Source organism: Mirounga leonina, unplaced genomic scaffold (assembly GCF_011800145.1).
Source record: "Mirounga leonina isolate KUSES-001 unplaced genomic scaffold, KU_Mleo_1.0 Mir_54, whole genome shotgun sequence".
Lineage (NCBI taxonomy): Eukaryota > Metazoa > Chordata > Mammalia > Carnivora > Phocidae > Mirounga > Mirounga leonina.
Window position 1 is genome coordinate 6,994,776 of NW_023270812.1, and position 21,397 is coordinate 7,016,172.

A 21,397-nucleotide genomic window follows, 5' to 3' on the forward strand; every position below is an offset into this window, starting at 1 on the left:
TTTTTTGAATGGTTGTAGCTTTGAAAGGTATGTCTTGGGTGTAGGCTATCAAGATGACAGTTGTCAAAGGTTTGTAAGATGGATAAATGCATTTTCAAATATTTTTTCCAACAAGGATCCCAGCCTGACAATTGTACTTAATAATAGAGGTTTATAATATCACTCATCACTTCCTGTAGTCTCATAATAATAATCTATGTTAATGGTGGAGCAAGAGTTTTAAGTTCCCTTTCAGTTCAGTTTTCCTGAATTTGGCTAGTCATATCTTCTGATTTAGTATATAGTATAAGATTGTTGATTTTCTCCTATTTCTCAAGGTTGTCTCCTGCAAATTGGCTGTTGAGCTAGCATTTGTTTAGGATGGGTTATGAAGACAATGGGTCAGTGCAGACCTTTCATTATGCCTTTGCTCCTTTGACTATTGTGGCTTCCTTGTTTGTTGAAAGAATTAATCAAGAGTCTTCATATAAACTACTCTCACCTTTGTTCTTCTGAGAAACAAATGGACATTAAATCAAAATTTAATAATCTGCAAAGTCTCCTTTTTCATTATCTAGGTTAAGGCTTAATTTTTGCCTCTATGATCTTAATTATGAGTGAAAATATAAAACATTAAAAGATCTACATATCTCTATCTCTCTGATAGTTTACACATACAACTATTAATGATTGTTGATTTTTAGGAAGGTTGGTATATACTGAGAGTTGTGAAGTATTTCAGATTATATATTAATCTGTTGGAGTTTTTAATTTAGCAGTGCCATTTGATAAAATTGAGCATATTTTTAAGTTTTAGGTAAAGAAACTGTTAACAGTTGACTTTGAACTTTAAACAGATAATATTTAGTGAGGGTCAATTTCATGACTTTTTGTCTTTTTAGTTTTGGTTTGGAGGTTTTTATTTCACTCTACAAGGGCATATTAAGGCCTGCTGTGTATCAAATACTTAATTAGGGTTTTTATGGTCTGAGCTATACTAAATTTCTTAGGATGTTAATAGAAGTTATTCCAAAAATGATTTCAAGGCATTCTGAAAACAATAAATTTTGTTTAGTTCAGGTTTTCTCAAGTTTAACAATTTTAAAAATAATAAGCCTTCTCAGAGTCTTAAAATTTAAAGTTTTATTTAGGTAATATATTTTAATACTTAAAAAGAACTAGTGTTCAGAGGAACAGATTAGAAAACGGAGTTTGTTTTTAGGGGAGTATTACTTGTAAACAAATGTTTTCCAGGCCCCCCTGAGATAAAAAGTTTTGTCTGTGAATTTGTCTTACCCAAAAAGAGTTTGTTAGGATCTGATCTGGTAAAATTATTGTTGTAAGAGACTTATCAATCAGTTGGATACCTAATCACTGATACCTAACCTCCATCTCTCTTAAGATTGTCCCTGAAATAACCAAAGGAATGTAATAAAAACATTGGAGAGAAACCTAATTCTCAGGGCTATTCATATTCCATAAACATCCAGGTGTTTCTGTTAGATATTAAAGGAAAGTCTGAGATGTTGATCTACTGTTGGTCCATCTTGAGATAGCATTGCCTTCTTGAACTGAGTGAAGCAGTCAGTAACAAAATCTTCCTAATCCTAACTGTCTTCCCTCCAAAATCCGCAGACAGAATGGGCTGTGTGGGGTAGTTGAAGGTTCTACCACTTGAACTTACCACCCATCTTAGTGCTTGCTTATAGTAGAGCACCTGAATTTATTTTATGAGTGATTGAACTCATCATTTATACTTAACTTTTGGTTTGAATCTGAGTGGAAAACTACTCTAGTTTTTGATGAAACCTGCTTTAACTTTACGAACATTGCAATCAGACATTTCAACAACTAGCCTTAGAGCTAAATTCTGTTAATTATTTTATTGGGAAAGCATTACATGTCTTAATAAATTCAGCCCTTTAAAACAAATAGTTCATAAATAAATTAGGCACTTCCTGAAATCTAGTTTCGATCTACCATAGAAAACTGTTTTCCCCAAGTGCAAAAACAGTATCATCGGGTAAGCAGCCTACCTAGCGTGACTTTGGCCATCTCCATGTTAGATATTGGTGTGATAATTTTTTTTTCACTATTTTGTAAGGAATTGATTAAGCTTTAAAGAAATGTATCTGTATTGTATTCTTTGGGGTTAGAGAACAATGATTGCTTTGATTAGTTTCTTCCCTTTTTATTTATAAATTGTACGAAAGCAATATAAATTTGCAATTTTAGATAAAAGCAAAAGAGAAAATGAAAATGTGAAAAATAATTAGAAACATGAAGGCTGAAGAGAGCTGAGTATAAACCAGTAAAATTTTGGCATCATTCTTTTATTTCAGACTTGCATGTGGCCTGTTCTAGGCACCAGGCACAAGAATATGGAAAGATGTAATCCCTGCCCTCATGGTACTGTTACAGCCGTAATCCTGTTGTACAGTAACAAGGACCTGAACTAAGGCAGGGAAGTTGAAATGAAGAATAGGGGACAGATTAAATAATGAAAACTTTAAGATTTTTTAGTCTATGTGGGGGCTAAGAATGAAAGAGGGCTTTGCTAGTGGTGCTATTCATTTAAAGCAGAGAATACAGGGCAAGATTTTGTAATTTAATATTATAGAGGAACCAAGAGTAACAGATGAAAAACATACTATATTAACAGAAGAAAATTAAAAGTCCTTGTAAGCTTTGTCAATCTTAACAATGTGGGAATGTTGAGCGAGGGTGGTATAAAAGACGGTTATCACGTGTGACTTAAAATTGGTGCCCAAAACAGGTCACTTTAAGAGCTGAATTAATAATTTTGAAATAGTGTATGAGATTGATAATATGCAGCAAAACTTAAATCGATTTCAAAGAGCCTTAGGTAGTATTTGTAATCCGAGGTCAGAACTATATATTTAAACTCCTAGGCTTATCTTCCAGGTTTGAAGTGACACTGTAAGCTCAGTTTTGACTCAAATAATCCTTATTCTTCTTTTTCTTTCTTTTTTGAAGTTACACATATTTTTCATTAAAATAGGTGGATGAAGTAATAATCACGTAAAGGTTTTCATTCATATAAAAGGTCCAGTTACGGTAAAAAGGATGTATATGATGATTGTTAAGGCAGTGAACTCAATCAGTAAAAGACATGAAAATATCAAGGTGTGGTTATGTGACGGTTGTACAGTAATGATAAGTTTTGAGATGTAAGTGGAGAAGAAATTATAAAAACACTGAAAGTAAACTTGAATCTGAAGAGAGTTTTTATAAACTTTTTACCAAACATTTTGAATGATTAAACAAGAATGAGAAAACTAAACATGAGTTTCTGGTGTGATTAGGATATATAGTTTAAGGTCTTTAGAAGAGGGGCATTATACTATACTGATTAAGTGTCCAAACTCTATATGCAATCTAGGTGTTCCAGGATTGGGGCTACTTTTGTAACCTCTCATGTATTAAATATTAATTGTAACTGTCTTTAAGCAGCGTTACGAGGATGAAGTGACTTAATGCCTGTGAAGTGCTAAGCATAGAAGCTAGCTCATTATGGAACACTCATAATAAAACATACTTCAGTGTACTCAACACCTAGGAAATGTTGAATGACCTAGTCATTGCACTCATGATACTTCCATATTGAAATGGAAAGTGGAAATAACATTTTGTTTCTATGACAGCATTGATTTTCTCATTTGGAATTTATCCTGAGATCAGTCCATCAGGCTTATTTGAGAAATTTCTGAAATATATGAGAATTCCTGTGCTGCATATGACTGACTTAGTGATTTAATTTTACCATGAGAATGAAAAAATCACTACATGATTTCTGTGAACGCTTTTAAATTATATTATCTAGTAATCTGAATAAATAGTACCTTCATCTATGTGCTGTATATTTTGTGAGGCACTGTGGATAAAAAAAATAATAATAAAAAGGACCAGGTACTGGTTTCTGGCTCATAGGATGATTTGCAAGAGACATGTATGTACATCCTTGCGTATCATGTAATAGGGGCTGTGAGAGGGGTTGTTACATAGTGCCCTGAAATCCTCACTTTGGAGGGGAAAACAACTATCTCTAGGAATCAGAATACAGAAAATCACAGGAGGAACACTTGAGCTCAGTGTTGTGTGCTGAGGAGGTTTTGACATACTTTGAGGGAGGGAAGGAGAAAGAAAGGTATTTCAAGAAAGAAAAATTAAAAGTACCTGCCATCAAAAAAAAAAAAAAAATTACTTGCCTTTTTTTTTTTTTTTTTATAGAACGGTGAATTACATGTCTAAACATAAGGGTAACAGCAAAAACAAAGGTTTAAAAAGTAGTTAGAGACCTTTTAAAGGGCCTTGTGTGTAAGAGTTTGGACTTCACACTGTCAAAAATTGTGTCATAAAACTCTTGTTGGCTTTCATATTTTTATTTTAATTGCTTAAATAATGTTTGTTTTCCAATGCACTTGTTTTTTAGCTTCTAGAAAAATAATCATCTATCTTATTAACCTGAGTTTGTTTTTGGAGTGGTTTCAGCTTCTTTTCCAATTATATCTGTACTCAGAGGTTGAAGATTTCCATACAGATTCATATGCCACAGATTTCATATTTTGATTATTATTAGTTACTGTTTCCCCACTCTTACATCTGCTGGTGTAAATGCCTTTTCTTGTATAGCGTTGTGCCACTAGCAGAAGATGATTATATATAAAGGCCTAATATATGAAGGGTTTTACAAAATTACTCCTGTAATAACTATTAGGTAGCATAAGAATACTTACTGGCTGCTTATCTAGAATTAATATGGAGATGGAAAAGGGATAAGACATTTATCTCCCCCAAAAAGCACAAGACGTTTGATATTTTCAATCTGTTTTTCGTGGTGTGAGTGTATGTGTTTTACACAGTGCTTTCATTGATTTTTGTTGAGCTTTTATATCTCTGGCTAAAACCTATGATTTGAGTGAGTATCGTTCTGACATGAGTATTAGTTGGTTTCTGCATTTGCATTAATGAGTAGATGAACATGAAAATCAAAAGACATGTTGAAACTTCATTTGTTTATAAATGACAAGAGCAACTTCTTCACTGAATTGGATGATGGCTTTTGAATACTGGAAGAACATTGTGCTATTCATGGTGAATGTAGACACAGCAAACTTTCAAATTTAATCTGTATTAATATTTCCTCCTTAAGTGCCATAAGGAGGAGAGCCAAGCAGTAAAACAATAAACAATATCATTCTGGTATTTTATTTTATTTATTTATATATTTTTAAGGGGTGGGGGAGAGAGTATGCGTTGTGGGGGAGGAGTAGAGGGAGAGAATCCCAAGCACACTCCATGCCCAGCACCAGAGCCCAACCTGGGGCTCGATCTCACAACCTGAGCCGAAATCAAGAGTCGGATGCTTAACTAACTGAGCCACCAAGCTGCCCCCATTCTGGCATTTTAAAATAAAACCAGTTGTACTGACAAAATACCATGGCTCTTCTTCCATCTTAACATACATGAATAAGATAGGCTCACTAGCATTGACTAAGTTAGAGTTGGTATATTTTTACTTGCTAAAAGAAAGACTTCACCAAATACACATTTGTGTGTGTGTTTCATGCCTACTATGTCACATATGAAATATAATGTAAGGTTGTAAGGTATCTTACACCTTAGAAATGCCAGAAACAATATTTAAAAAAATTATCAATCTGGGGGCGCCTGGGTGGCTGAGTCGTTAAGCGTCTGCCTTCAGCTCAGGTCATGATCCCAGGGTCCTGGGATCAAGCCCCACATCGGGCTCCCTGCTGGGCGGGAAGCCTGCTTCTCCCTCTCCCACTCCCCCTGCTTGTGTTCCCTCTCTCTCGCTGTGTCTCTCTGTCAAATAATGAATGAAGTCTTTTAAAAAAAAATTATCAATCTGTTATGCAAAAAACAATGCAAAGAAGTACATGTTCTTTTTAAAATTATTTTTATAAAATTTTAAGCAGAAATTGCTCTAAAATTTCTTAGTGTTTCACTGAAATGCTTTTGGAAAGCCATGTTTTTATTAGTTATCTGTTTTGATAGTATGTCACAGAAAGTTTTATCTTTAATTGTAGATTTCTTAAAAGGTTAGTGGAAAGATTTGCCGTATTTATATTTTGTCATTGTGAAAAATCTATCATTTTTATTTAAAATGAAGTGAGCAGCAACTAATAGCATTAGACATGATTGTTGTTAACCTCTTTAGAAATTAACATGCCACTTGGCAGAAATATAATTGGTGAGCCACAGAGGTGGTCTGTACTTAAAACAGTGGGGTTAAGGAATGTCTTTTCTTCTCCTCCTCCTCCTCCTCCTTCTTCTTCTGATTCTTCTTCTTCTTTCCCTTTTTTGGTCTTTAAAGTTGGAGTTAGCTCGGGCTGTTTGAAATGATTTTCTATGACTGTGTTGTGACATTGTTTTAATTGAATGAAGCTGCAGAACTAGCATGATAAATCAACACGGAATGAATTTTAATGCAAGGCAGACGATATTAACTTGGAAATTGGTTGCAGTAGACAAAGCAGCTGCTGTGATTAATTTTTTTTTATTCTCTACTTACAGCATTTTGAGAAGGATGACCTTGACAGTTTCAATTGTGTTAGAATCCCAGTGGTATGCACTTTAACACACTTTGAGTTGTTGTTTGTTGGTTCTTGGGCAGTAGAGATTGCTTCATTTTTTAGGTTAGGAAAATTTTGTTTTGCAGATTTAATATGTTGGTTTTGACTGGTTTTAAAACATTTCTTATTTAGATAATAATTGTGAGGATTACTTAGTTGTGGTAGACGACTATGTAATCTTAAAACTGTGGTTCTGGCAGAAAAGGTTTAATAAGTGAAAGAATAGGATGTGTCAGAAAGGGTCTTCTAAGTGTATGTTACGAAGTTTATGCCAAGCAGTTTGACAAAGAACATAAATCAAAAATAATTATGTATTACTTATTTGAAGTGCTAAGTTATCTCTGTTTATAATGTATTTTTCTAGACATTCTTTTCCATTTGTGTGTCCAGTACATGAGTTGCCTTGGAAAAGGATCTGTATAGAGCACAGCTATTACTGAGGGAGAGAAGAGCTGACAAGGACACTTATTTTAAGAAACAGTTAAGGTAACAAGTAGAGTAACAACATTTTCACAGATTTCATGAGAGCAGGGAGAGTTTCTCCTCTTCTTCCTCTTTTCTTTTTTTAAATCCCTAGCATCTCTTTTACTTTCTACCCCATAGCAGACCTTGAATAAATGTTTTAGTGAGTTGAGTTTGAAAATGAAAGCCATTTTCTTTTGTACTGAAAAAAAATACCCAAACTAAACATGAGGGAAGGTGGGATGTGCAGATTCTTGTCTCTCTTCAGGTTGTTTTGAGGGGCTGAGGGGTGTGAAGTTTTATAGAATCTGTGACTATGTAAAAAGGTAGAGTTAGGGAGGGCGCCTGGGTGGCTCAGTTGGTTAAGTGTCTGTCTTCCGCTCAGGTCATGGGATCAAGCCCCACTTCGGGCTCCCTGTTTAGCAGGGAGTCTTCTTCTCCCTCTGCCCCTCCCCCTGCTCATCCTCTCTCTCTCTCTCTCAAATAAGTAAATAAAATTTTTTTAAAAAAGAAAAAAGGTAGAGTTAGGAAGTGGCAGGTAAGTAGGAAGAGTCAACATAGGGCCAGGCCTGCAGATAGACTTGCTGTGGTGTATGCCTTATTTCTCTTCCCCAGACCCTCATTCCGATATGTTTTTACCCCATACTGCCTGAAGTTATGTTAGTTCTGGATCTGTTTAGATTAAAAGGCAAGCAACATCTTTAAAAATGCCATGGACTTCTCTGTTTTAAGGGCTAACAGAGTAATTCAGACCAGCTAGTAAATTTGGAGCTAGTAATTCAGAGCAATTCCAGTAAAATAGGACACAAGATGAAGAAACATTTGCTTGAACACATCAGAGTCCCAGGAAGATCAAGGGCAGATAATCAAGGATATAAGTCTGGCTTTTAGAAACCTTTCACTGGGTATGTTTTCTGAATCTGGAGAAGACAGCGGAGAGGCTGAACTTTGGGGGATGGAAGTTGGAATCTATGACCTATCTATATGGACTCCTCTCCACCCCCAGTCTTTGCTTGGGGCAGAGGGGTGCTGATGGGTATGAATTCTAGGAGTAAAAGTGAACCAGAATTTCTGAGGTTCTCATAGATAGTGCATGTCAACATCAAATTGTTTTAAGAAGTGATCTTGGATTGCTAGTAGTAGTAGGTCCCTGGGAAAAGTTGATGCATATCCTTTGTAGAAGAAGGTAACATCATTTTAGGACTTACATTATTTCTGTAAGCTATGTATTAAGTACAGTGTCTAGCACCCACTAGAAAATAACCCAAAACACAAGAAGATAAGATGACATTAATAAAAATCTGAAGAAACAACAAAATAATAAAAATAAATCCACAGGGACTCTAGGTGTTAGAGTTATCAGACCTAGATTTTATAAGAGCTATGCTTAGTATGTAGAAGGAGACAAAAGACAAGTTAGAGAAATATGGCAGAGAAATGGGAACTGTAAAAGAAAAATTAAACTGGAAAAATTCCTTAACTGGAATTAACAGGTTTACCACAAGATTATAGAAGCATTTGAAGAGAGAATTCGTGGACTTGGACGGTATCTCAGAAGAAAATACTCAGCATGGAGAGGCAGAGGGATAGAAAAACTGTGAAAAATGAAAGGAAAACAGTGAGAAAGTCTAACATATGTAATTGGAGTTTTAGAAAAAGAGAGAATGGCACAGAAGCAGTGTTTGAAAGGAGTGTGGCTGAGAACTTTCAAACCAAAGCAATAAAGTCAGAGATTTGGGAAACTGAATTGTAAAACAAAAGCCATTCCTAGGCACCTCATAGTAAAACTTTTGAAAACTAATGTTGAAGAAATCGTAAAAGTAGCAAACAGGAGGGAAAAGATTACCTTCAAAGGAGCCACAGTAAAGACTCATAGCTCATTTTCCAGAAGTATGACAGAGGAAAGCAGGAGACGAAATAAAGAGTCTTTAAGATGTTGAAAGAAAATAACTGTCAAACTAGAATTACATACCCATCAAAAATAAGACATTTTCAGATAAGAAAAAAATGAGAGACTGCATTACCAGAACATGTTCACCAAAGGCCATACTTAAAGATGTTTTTTAGGAAGGAGAAACGTGACCTTCTTTGGAAACCTGAAGATACAGAAAATAATAAAGAGCAATGAAAATGCTGAATGTGTGGGTAAATATAAATGTACATTATTTGTATAGGATGATTATTGAGTTAAAAATACGTATAAAATTTAGAAAAACAATGGCATATAAACTGGATGGGAGTAAATTGTGTTAAGTAGTTTGGGGTCCTTGCATTGTACGGGAAAGTGGTGAAAGTACAAAATAACATTAGTGTTTGATAATTTGGTGATGCGTGTCTAGCATAAATAAGCATGTAACTTTCAGGCTAATAGAAAGGAAAAATAAAGGGAAAAAGCATGCTCATTTCTACCCGTGTCCCTGATCCCCCCCTTCCCACAAAGAAGACAAGAAAAAAAAAAAAAAAACGACGAAGGAACACAGAGGAGGACGGGCATGTAGAAAGCACTTTAGTAAGATGGTAGATATAAATCACACACTGTAAAAGGGCTCGGTGTTCCAGTTAAAATTCAAAGATTACAAGATTGATGAAACAAACTTAGCTAGATGCTGTTTAAAGAAGTCCTGTTTAAAATATAAGGATAACTAAAGATTGAAAGTAATAATTGGATCAAGAAAGATACACTTTGAAAAACAAAACAAAAATTTTTTATCTCCATGTGAATATCTATAGGCTAACTGGCAGAAGGTATTTCTGGAGATAGAGGGCCATTTCATAATGATAATGGTAAAAGGCTACAATAATGTAAAATTTGTATATATCAAATAACAGCATATAGTAAAGGCAAAATAGAACCACAAGAAGAAATAGACAAAAATAATCTTGGAAGAATTTGCATTTTTTTTGAGCACCCATGGAATATTTAGAAAAATTGACCATATGTTACACTGAAAAGTCTGAACAAACAATGCAGGATTGATATTCTGCACAGTATGTTTTCTGATTATAATGTAGAAGTTAGAAATCAATAACAAATGATTAGGCAATCTCATTTTTGAAATGAGAAAAATATTTAAATATTCAATAGCAATTAAATTATCTGATTTGAATGATAAGGGAAATACTGCATATCAAAACTTGGGGTTGCGCCTAAAACCAGTTTAGAGGAATACCTAAAGCTTTATAAGTATATATATTAGAAAAGAAGAAGGTGCGGTAAGCTAAGCATCCATTTCAGAAAGCTGAAAAAAATGTAGCAGATTAAACCCAAAAGAAGTAGAAGGAAGGAAATAATAAAGCTAAGAATAGAAATCAAATAATGACAAGAAACCACAAAAGGAAGAGAATCATTGTATCAGATGGCTCTTGTGGCGTTATAATAAGCGACCCCAATAACTTACTTAAAACAAGCATCATTTATTTAGCCTCTGCTTCTCTTCTGCAGACTGGTTGGTCCTTTAGGTCGGGTTCAGCAAAGTAGTTCTTCTGGTCTGCATCTGTAGTCACCTGTAGTTTGGCTAGGCAGCTCTATTTTTTATGAGTTGTCTGGCTGTGGGCTGGGACATTGATGGTGACTGGGTCACTTGTCTTTCATTCTCCAGTAGGTTAGTCTGAGCTTGTTTACATGGGAATAATAGGGTTCTAAGAGAGTAAATGCACCTAAGACTGAAATTTAGGCTTTTCACACGAATGTCATTCTTCCCACTATGTTGTACTGGAAAAGCAAGTCACGGTGCTGCAGCCCAGATTCGAGGGTGGAGATGAGCTACAAGTTTACGCTGCAGCGGCATAGATATCTTTAGGGGTTAATGGATAATTGTGGCCATTTTTTAAGTCATTCTACCCCAGTCAGCAAAAACAAAAGTAAATTTTTTGAAAAGACTGGAAGAGTGATAAAGAACAAGGAAGACATAGATAACCAGTCAGGAATGAAAGAGGGGACATCAAACAGATTGTGTAGATAACTGAGAAGAAAATTAGACTTAAGCTTTACATCAACAAATTTGAAAGTTTAAACAATATGGACATATTTCTAGGTAAATACAGGTTACCAAAATTGACATATGAAGGGCTAGAAAATCTGAATTAAAGAACTGAATCCATAATTAAAAACCTTGCACAGAGAAAAACTCTATTTCACCACTGATTTCTATTCAATATTTGAGGAAGAAATAACATGTCTTCTACAACCCCATCCGGAGAGTAGAAAAAGAGGGAATGTGTCTCGGCACGTTTTGAGGCCAGAATAACCTTGATGCCAAAACCCAAGAAGCATATTATGAGAAGGGAATATTACAAGCCAATTCCATTTATGAATGTAAATTTTAAAAAAATCATCAAAGTGCTAGCCAACTGAATGTAATAACTTATGAAAAGGATGATGCATCAAGATTAACTTGAGTTTGGGCGCCTGGGTGGCTCAGTCGGTTAAGTGACTGCCTTCGGCTCAGGTCATGATCCTGGAGTCCCGGGATCGAGTCCCGCATCGGGCTCCCTGCTCAGCGGGGAGTCTGCTTCTCCCTCTGACCCTCCCCTCTCTCATGTGCTCTCTCTCTCTCTCTCATTCTGTCTCAAATAAATAAATAAAATCTTTAAAAAAAAAAAAAGATTAACTTGAGTTTATTTTAGGAATATAAGGTTGTTTAACATTTGATAATTGATTGTAATCTGCACTAACAGATTTTAAAGAGAAATACTATGGTTGTCTCGATGATAAAGAAATGTGATAAATTTAAACATCCACTCATGATTAAAGAAAAAACAAAATCTTTAGCAAACTCAGGAATAAAGGGAAGTTTACTTAATCTGGTAAGGAATACCTACAGAAAGTCTACAGATTACTTTAAGCTTTATGGTCAACTGTTGAAAACTTTAATTTTGAAATCTGGAACAAGTGAAAGATGATAGACTCTCCTTTGACTTTGAACTTGAGATGTATTGGCTAGTGCCATATGGTTGGGAAGGAGAAAGGATATAGAACAGTCATTATTTGCAAGTAATAGGTTTGTTTACCTAAAGAATCCAAAAGTACCTACAGAAAAATTATGAGAATTAATAATGATGAAACAGGCTGCTGGTTATGAGGTTTATTAATACAGAACATTCAGTTACATGTTCATATACAAGAAACAAAAATGAATTAAAAAATATATACAATAGAAAAATGAACCCCCAAATATCTAGGAATAATTCTAACAAAAATGAATAAAGTCACAATAAAAAAGCCTTATATTCTTGATAGATATTAAAGCAGACCTGATCAAAGAAAGAAATTATACTGTGCTCATGCTTTTGAAGCCTCTGTTGTAATATCTCAGTTAAAATTACCACCAGTATTATTTCAGAAATTGACCAGCTGGTTTTAAAATCTGTACAGAAACAAAGGGAATGAATATATGAGACATTCTTGAGTAAGAGCAAGGTAGAATAACTTGGTATACTGCATATCAAGATTTATTATAAAGTTACAATAATTAATTCAGTGTGATATTAAAGCAAGGATAAGCAAATAGATTAATGTAATAAAATAGAGAATTCAGAAATAGACCCAAGCATATATAGGTGTTATTTATGACAATAATGGCACCCTAGAGTAATTGGAAAAGGATAGTGTTTTCAATAAAATATGCTAGGACAGTTGGGTGTCCATGTGAGGGAAAGAGAAAAAGCTGTACCATTACAGACATTAATTCCTGGTATACTGTGGGTATAAATGCGAGAGAACAATATAAAGCTTCTAAAAGTTAATACAGAACGATATCTTTTCATGATCTTGGGATAGGGAAAGACCCCACTAACCATGAAGAGAAGACTGATAACTTGAGCTACATTAAAATTAATTCAGTCCAATTAAATTCAGTTACACAACACCATTAAAGAACTAGGAGGCACTGGGCGCCCGCGTGGCTCAAGCAGTTAAGCATCTGCCGTCCGCTCTGGTCATGGTCTCGGGGTGCTGGGATCAGGCTCTCTGCTCAGTGGGGAGTCTGCTTCTCCCTCCCCATCTCCCTTTGTGCGCACACTCATTCTCTTTCTCTTAAATAAATAAATAAATAATCTTAAAAAAAAAAAAAAACTAGGAGGCAAGCCACAGGATGGGAAAAGGTATTTGGTACACCTGTAACCACAAAGTAGAACTCACTTAGGAAACCACTAACACAATAAAAAATAGTCTAGAAACTTCAGGAGTGCTTCGAGAAAAGTATAGGTCTGAATGGCCAATAAACCTGAAAAAATGACGAATTTTATTAGTAATGAGGAGAACGCTAATTCAGACATTCAGCAAGTGCATCAGAATGGCTAAAATAAGAAGCATTGTTAAGAAGTGCTGGAGAGGAAGTTGGATCAAAACAAATTCTTCTCTTCTTTGGGGACTTAATAAATGCATACAGCCGTTTTAGAAAATAGTTCAGCACTATCTACAAAGGAGTCTTTTTGGATATTATCTTCTTTACCAAGAGTCTTTTCCCTCAAGGAGTGGTCCCTTGTCCTCTTTCTTTATTTTGTACTGTCTCTTTCATGTTAGCCTTCTCAAGTCTTTGGTGAACCTGCTTTGTCTATTCATATTTCAGTATGAAGCACTGAACATTTGAATTATGAACTTACATGTTTATGTACTGGGCTCACCCACTCACTGCAAGCTTCAGTTTGAGGTAATCATCTGAAGTGTCAGCTTTGAGAAGGTAGCCAAATGCTCTTTATGGAGACAGAAACTTAAGCCTGTTACCTGCAAGTTAGATCCCTGTTTGTTGGTGTTCTGTATACCATTTCCACCTTTTTTTTCTGGTTTTCTACAGAGCTCTGTGAGTGTCAGGTTTCTCTGGAGTTCTCTAGGACAAATTTGCTATGGACCATATCCCCTTCTATGGACATTCTAAGCTGGATATTTGATTGAAGGCCTGAGGTTTCCTAAAGTGAATTTGTAGTGGACTTGGTAGGCTATTAATTATCCACTACATGTGCCAGACCTTGTACTGAACCTTTTAAATGTATTGTGCTGTACATACATACACTCCTCAGTACACCTCTGCCACATAGTATCATCTCCATTGTATAATTGAGGCTTATTTGATGTGACTTTCAAATTCCTAATTATTATTCAGTATTGGAGCTTGGATACCAGTTGGGATCTGTGTGCTTTAAAAGTTTTTTAAACACTTAGGGCGCCTGGGTGGCTCAGTTGGTTAAGCGACTGCCTTCAGCTCAGGTCATGATCCTGGAGTTCCTGGATCGAGTCCTGCATCGGGCTCCCTAATAGGCAGGGAGTCTGTTTCTCCCTCTGACCCTCCCCAATCTCTCTCATTCTCTCTCTCTCAAATAAATAAATAAAATCTTTAAAAAAAAAAAAAGTTTTTTAAACACTTAATAGTAGTATAGTTCTTGAGTTTATTCAAATTGGAGATGTAGAAAAGGGATTCTGGGTTGGAAGCAAGTGCATTGTTAACATGGGTGATGGCAGGGATTTAGGTTGATTAAAGAAGTAGAAAAATACTATATGCCAAGGAACGAGGCAAGGATAAGGGGTTCTATCTTGGCGTTTTGGCTAAGATCAAGTGTAGTATCTGTTCTTACCAGTTTTATTTGACTATAAGGCAAATTTCAGAATTGGGGATCTTGTAGAGCTAGATCAAGTGCTTATAGGATCAGTCTATGAGTTTTGGGGTGGACAGATCCCCTGAGGGAAGGGTGCTTTCTCCCAACTAGACATGTGTATTATCGATCTTTGATTTGCCTATCACTTGTAGGATGTGGAAATACTGGTGAACAGCTTAGTGAGGGAAAGTAAAAAGCTGTTGGGAGTACAGAAGATTGGAGAAATGCCTTAGCTTCTTAAGCCCTTAAAGCAGTGAATGCTAGCATATTACTTTTATGTAATGATATGCTAGTAGTAGGATTAATTGCAAGAAAAAAGTAGGAAGCTGTAAATATATGAATCGGTACCTATTTGAATAAATAAAAACCACCGTGGCTTTTTGTGGAATTGATGGTAAATACTCATTTTTTTTGTCTTTTGTGCAGTTGACCTGTGAATGAGGAAATTTTACTTTTCAGTATTCAGAGTCAGTCTGTGCTTCCTGTTGGCCTTTGTATTAGAAGCTTCTGTTGAGGGATGGTAGTTACTTACACAATTATTTTTATCACTGTCCTACTCATGGAAAGAATTAAGGCTCCTTGCAAAACTAGTGGTATAAGTTAAAGTTAGAAATGGAAAAAAAGGAAGAAAAATAAGGTACAGATATAAAATTGTGCAAAAAATAATATGCTCTTAAGACTGAAATACTTAGTATAGGGTGGAATCCAAATTTGGCCATTGGTGTTATGGAAGCCAACAAAAAACTACAATTCTCTCTGAATAGTTGCTTTGGAGAAAATATTTTCTTGTTAGATAAATGAGACAGGAATTTTTCCCAAGGATCCCTGTAAAAAATGCAATTACTATTTAACATAATGAACAATTCCCTGTACGCTGACATTAGAGTTTTGTAGAAGGGATTTGTTTTGGGTGGCATCTAAGATTTTTGTCAAACTCTTTAATATACTGGTTTATTCTGGTTTATACATGTTGATGGACAGTTCAGTATAGTACCTGTTTTATGTAGATAGTGTTGTTCTAATTCATGATTTGTGTTAATACATATAAAACTTCCATGCTGAACAATGAGCTCTTGTAATTACACCCTCAAACTGGGCTAGAAATTCATAAGTACTCTAAGATTTATTAAAAAATATTTAACTTGACAAAGTAAAAATACATTTTAAAATAATTTTAAGAGCTATAAATTCAAGCAAGTGAATAATATATAGTGACTTTTTTTTTTCCCCAGTTTAATTTTGTTGGGAGAATCCTTGGACCTAGAGGACTTACTGCTAAACAGCTTGAAGCAGAAACAGGATGTAAAATAATGGTCCGAGGCAAAGGCTCGATGAGGGATAAAAAGAAGGTAAGTCCTTGAACTTGGGGGCAAGTCTTGATGTGAATAATTTACTTATACTTTTGCATTCTAATAATAAAATATCCATATCTTTTGTGCATAAAGCACTATACATTAATTCATATCTGAAACTTTTGAACTTTTTTAAGGTGTTGTCATGATTTTTTTCTTGTTGATTTTCATGAGTTTTAGCCAACCTAAGGTATCACTCAGTCCATCATGTTAACTTATTTTGGTATTTATAGTTGAGAAGCTGCCACTTTGGAAACTAGTCACACTATAATGTATATATAAAGGTATGTCATTAAAAGTTTTAAAAATCTAAAATGTTTCCGTTGATGAGATTTAAATGAAAGTGATCAAGTGAATAGCTTTAGCTGTGTGTCAGATAACTGGGAGAGCTATTAAACAGAAAAAGAAAGCTATAACTAGCCATATGATACTCATCTTCGATTTCACCAACATTTTGTGTTGATTGTAAGTTTATTAGACATTTTACTTTATATTGTTCCTGTTTTCTGTTTATTTCTCCTGCCACTTATTGTTCTTCTAGTTTAATTAATAAATACCTAACTATCTACTTTAAATACTGTTTTTAGGAAGGGTTTATTTGCCTAGTTTCCTGTTATCCAATGATACTGTTAGGCAGGATATTTTAGAATGTGTATCTGTGTAAAACAGTGTTCGACTGATTTAAAAAAAAAATAACCTTTTTAAAAAAATTCCACATATAAATGAAATCACATGGTATTTATCTTTGACTCATTTCACTTAGCAAATACCCTCTAGGTCCATTCACCCCTGAAACTAATGTAACACTGTGTAAGAATTATACTTCAATTTAAAAGAAGAAAAACCTAGATTTGATTGCCAAATATTAAACGTACTGTCAGGGAGGGTATTATTTTTTTAATACATTGCCTTGAAAGGGCTATCAAGTAATAGACCTGTGGTCAGCTTACATTGGAGTGTGTGCGTTGAATCACTTTGTGGAGTTTATGGAACAAACATTAGGTCTACAAAGTATTCTGACTTCATTCTGATGTGCTTCTTTTCTGACCTTCCACCTCATTTCATTTACACTCTCCCACCACCTGACTGGATTGCAGTCATTTTCTCACCTTGCAGACAAATGATGACTTTGTAGCTGCAAAATTGGATGTGCGTGGGGAGGGGGCATCCCCAATAATATTGATTATCTTTAAATCTTATTATAACCTGTTCTTGTCAGCTGAGTTTAAAGATATTTTGAGGCTATGTGAGTTCTCCTTCAGCAAATTTAAATATTGTATTTAAAACATTTTTTTATTAGAATCTTAAAACACTTAAGCATTTTCTGAATTAGCTAAGTGGCAGTCTTATATTGGCATGCAGTTTTGGTTCCCGTTTCCACTTAATAGTTGTATTGGCATTAAGCAATTTAAGAGCCATAGAAAAATGAAGTTGACAGTTGATGGACAAATAAATCTTTACCTTAAGATTAGTGTATCCATCAATTAAACAGTTATTCTATAAATCAGTGAAAAAACATGTTTTCCCCTCTCCTCAGCCTCTGTTAATTCTGTAGTAATGGCGCTCCCCTTCTCCACTCACACACTCAGAGGCATCAAGGATTAGAGCTTGGAACTTGTGTAATGAGACATCATGAATTTTTTTTTTTTTTTTGGATTGGGGTTGAAATTTTAGCCTGAAGAACATATCCTGCTGTCTTTGGCAGAAGAACGAAATAGAACAGTGAGCTTTGTGACCACATTGTTTAGGTTTGAATCTTGGTTCTGTCACTTAGCAGCTTTGTGACATTGGACAAATTACTTATCCTTCTGCTTTATAAAAATGGGAGTAGTAATAAGGTGATTGTGAAGATTAAATTAGTTATAAAGCCCTTAGAACAGTGCTTTGGATCATAGTAAGTGATAGGTTAATGTTAATCATTGTTCCTAATAAATTTTATCTTTATATTATTACAGTCGTGCCCTTTATTCACAGGTGGGGGGGGCGTTCTAAGACCCCTGGTTGCCTGAAAATGCAGATAGTACTGAACCCTGTATATGCTATGCATTTTCCTATACGTACATACTTCTGATAAGTTTAACATATAAATTAGGCACCGTAAGAGATTAACAGCAATAATTAGTAATAGAACAATTATAACAATATATTGTAGTAAGTCATGTGAATGTGGTCTCTCTCTCATAGTATCTTAATATACTGTACTGACCCTGGTGATGATACCAGATGGTAAAATGCCTACATGATGAGATGAAGTGAGATGAATGATAGAGACTGTGACATTAGGCTACTATTGACTTGAGGAGGAGTTAGAAGGAGGATCATCTCCTTCCTGACTTAGGTTGACCATGGGTAACTGAAATTGCAGAAAGCAAAGCTGCAGATGAGGGGGGCCGACTGTAATTGGATAGTTAGTATATTTTATGTTTAAACTCTTATGTTGCATCAAGGTGGGGGGACTGCTACTGTTTTTTTTTTTTTAAGTTTTGGAGAATACTTTGTTGTTTTATGACCTTTGAATATCCCATATTCTCATTGCTTTTCTGTTTTCTCTGGTGGTTGGTGCATCCATATTCTGTCTTGTCCACTTTGTTCTTAACCACAAATAGAAGCAGTTTACGTTTTCTTTTTATTTTTAATTTGTACTGTTGGCTACCAAAATAAAACAAACTTATAGATTATACATAATGCAAGAATAACAATAAGACACCAGAAAAATTTGGCCACAGATGATATCTTTAGTTTTATTAAAATGCTACAGATGAACATACTTTAGGCATATCAAATTAGTTTGAAAGAAAATTAGGTAAAGATCAAAGTCATTCTAACTAATTTGGTATGTATCAACCATACTATTGATATTATGGTATATGGAGTCTGTGAAGAATTGTGCACGTATTTTTAGTACCTGGGGTGTCTTCTATAATTTTAATGTAAATCTACACATAATTAATTGTTAACCAAGTCATTTTGGTTAATGCTGTAGTTACTCTATTCATTGAGTTCTTAAAAATGTTAATGAAAGTAAAGTCAAATCGAAAGTGCTGTCAATTGTTATTTGACAGTTATTTTGGTAAAGAACTTGACAAGCAGATGGAGACAAAAGAAGTATTGATGAGATAATTCTTAGTACTAGGCTGATTTAGGTGTATTTCAGGTGTTTCAGAGGAAAAGCCAGTTGGATTTAAGCTTTTCTGCAGAGCTGTCAATTTTTGTGGAAGCTGAGAAAGCTAGAAAATCTTAATTTACTGTTGCCTAAAATATGATGGAAAATGCTGTTTGCTGATCTGCATCCTTCACTAGCCTGGTAAACTTAGTGAAGGCAAAGCATGTCTGTTTTATGGAGCATTTCCCTGGTGTTTGATGAGTACCTGGCACAGAGTAGGATCTGAAAAAAAAAATCTGAAAAAGGAATGAATGTTTAGGTAATAAATGAAAGGCATAGATGCCTCCCCCCCACATCCCCATGCAAAAGTTTGTAAATAGAGGAAATTATAAACCTGATGTGCTTTTAATTCTTTGGGCAAGAGAAGCAGTACCATATTATTCTAAGCTGTTGGTTTTAAGCAAGGGAGTGAAAATGCCGCTTTAATTTTTATTCTGTTGGAGTGGTATTACTTCAGAGTTATTGGTGGGCATAAGAGCATCGATTTTTGTGTATAAGTGTCAGTGGAATGGTACTGGGTAAACTTCATGGAACCAAAGAGCAGGAGCTGTAGTCAGATTTTATGAGAGACTATGACCAAAGCTTGGAAAGCTTCTTTGTTTCAGCCAGTACTTATCTGGAGCAGGCTAACTATCCCTCTGTCTCTGATTAAGTATATGGTACCATGGTGTCAGCAAGTGGAAACCAGTAGTTTTATGGATAGTTCTTTTTAATTTTTTTAAAAAATTTATTTATTTATGAGAGAGAGAGGGAGGGAGGAGTGTGGGGAAGAGGGGTGGGGGAGAGGGAGAGAGAAACTCAAGCAACTCCTGGCAGAACGCAGAACCCAACGCGGGGCTCGATCTCAGGACCTGGAGATCAGACCTTAGCCAAAACCAAGAGTTGGATGCTCAGCTAACTGAGCCACCCAGGTGCCTCTTTATGGATCGTTCTTGTGATTCATAGAGTGTGTACTTTGTATCCAGCATTATTCTAGGTATTTTACATGCATTTGTTTTAGGTTTTTTTCCCCGTATCTTGTAAGTTTATTATTTTTTTATCATTTTATTTTTTTATAGTGTTATATTAGTTTCAGGTGTACAGTATAGTGATTCAGTAATTCCATACATCGCCCGTTGCTCATCACAACAAATGCACCCCCTAATCCCTTTCACCTATTTAACCCAACCCCCCACCCCTCTCTTCTTTTTTATGTCTAAATGATATTTCATTATATATACATACCACATCTTATTTTATCCATTCATCAGTCAGTGGACCCTTGGGCTGGTTCCATATCTTGGGTATTGTAACTAATGCTGCTACAAACATAGGGGGGCATGAATCCCTTTGTATTAGTGTTTTTGTATTGTTTGGGTAATACCCATAGTGTGATTGCTGGATGGTAGGGTAGTTGTATTTTTAACTTTATGAGGAACCTCCTTACTGTTTTCTACAGTGGCTGCACCAGTTTGCATTCCCACCAACAGTGCAAGAGGGTTCCTTTTTCTCCACATCCTTGCCAACACCTGTTGTTTCTTGTGTTGTTAATTTTATCCATTCTGACAGGTGTGAGGTAATCTGAGTTTTATTATTCCTATTTTGTAGGTGAGGAAATTGAGCCTCAGGAGGTTGAGTAATGTGACCAAAGGTCACATACCAGAAAGTAGCAGTCCAAATTCAACCTACAGCCTGTACTCTATCCTGTGGTATACTACTTCCTACCTAAGAACCATTTCTGAGAGCGATAGCAACTTCAGAAATATTAGAACTTGAATATTGAGTAGTTTTAAACTTTGCCTATGAAGTCAACATGAATATATTTTGTGAAACTTCTCTAAAGTTTTTAGTTTTTTCCTCAGGGATAATATATTTTGAAGTTTTGTTTTTATGTGTCATTCCCTGGATTTTCAGAAATCCTCCTTTAGGAAGGATTTAATCCCATTTTCTTGATAGAAAACTATATAGTTGAGCATAGAAATTCTAGAGAAGTAATTTTTGGAAAAGAAAATGATTTTTGGTAGTTTTTCAACTGTTGTAGCAGAGGGCTACAGGGGTCAGGTGGAGAGCTCTGGGAAAAATCTCTGCATGCTAGAGGGAATGGGTTCATCTTCAAAAAACAGAGGTGGCAGTCAGCTGGTTTCCACTGTAGCAGATGAATACATGTAAGTCATTAAAACAGAAGAGTGTTTCATGCATAAATTAGATACTTGATAATATTGTGGAGTGATAGTTATTAAAGTAGTAAATGAAGT

The 21,397-nt window shown here is 35.2% G+C and overlaps 1 protein-coding gene and 1 pseudogene across 7 annotated transcripts in view; both read left to right on the forward strand.

Moving 5' to 3' along the window:
• The window catches only part of QKI (QKI, KH domain containing RNA binding), a 158,164-nt gene that overhangs the window by 41,443 nt on the left and 95,324 nt on the right, over positions 1-21,397 (forward strand). For 6 of the 7 annotated variants that reach the window (XR_004676857.1, XR_004676858.1, XM_034991998.1 and 3 more), the window contains exon 3: positions 15,881-15,997. Coding sequence is in view for 5 of the 7 variants with exons in the window: in XM_034991998.1 (XP_034847889.1) it covers positions 15,881-15,997 (117 nt within the window). In the remaining 2 variants the exon portion in view is untranslated. Of the gene's footprint in view, positions 1-9,114; positions 9,204-15,880; positions 15,998-21,397 lie in introns of all 7 variants that reach the window. The other variant, XM_034992002.1, reaches the window with a different exon arrangement.
• LOC118001877 lies at positions 14,579-14,732 on the forward strand (annotated as a pseudogene).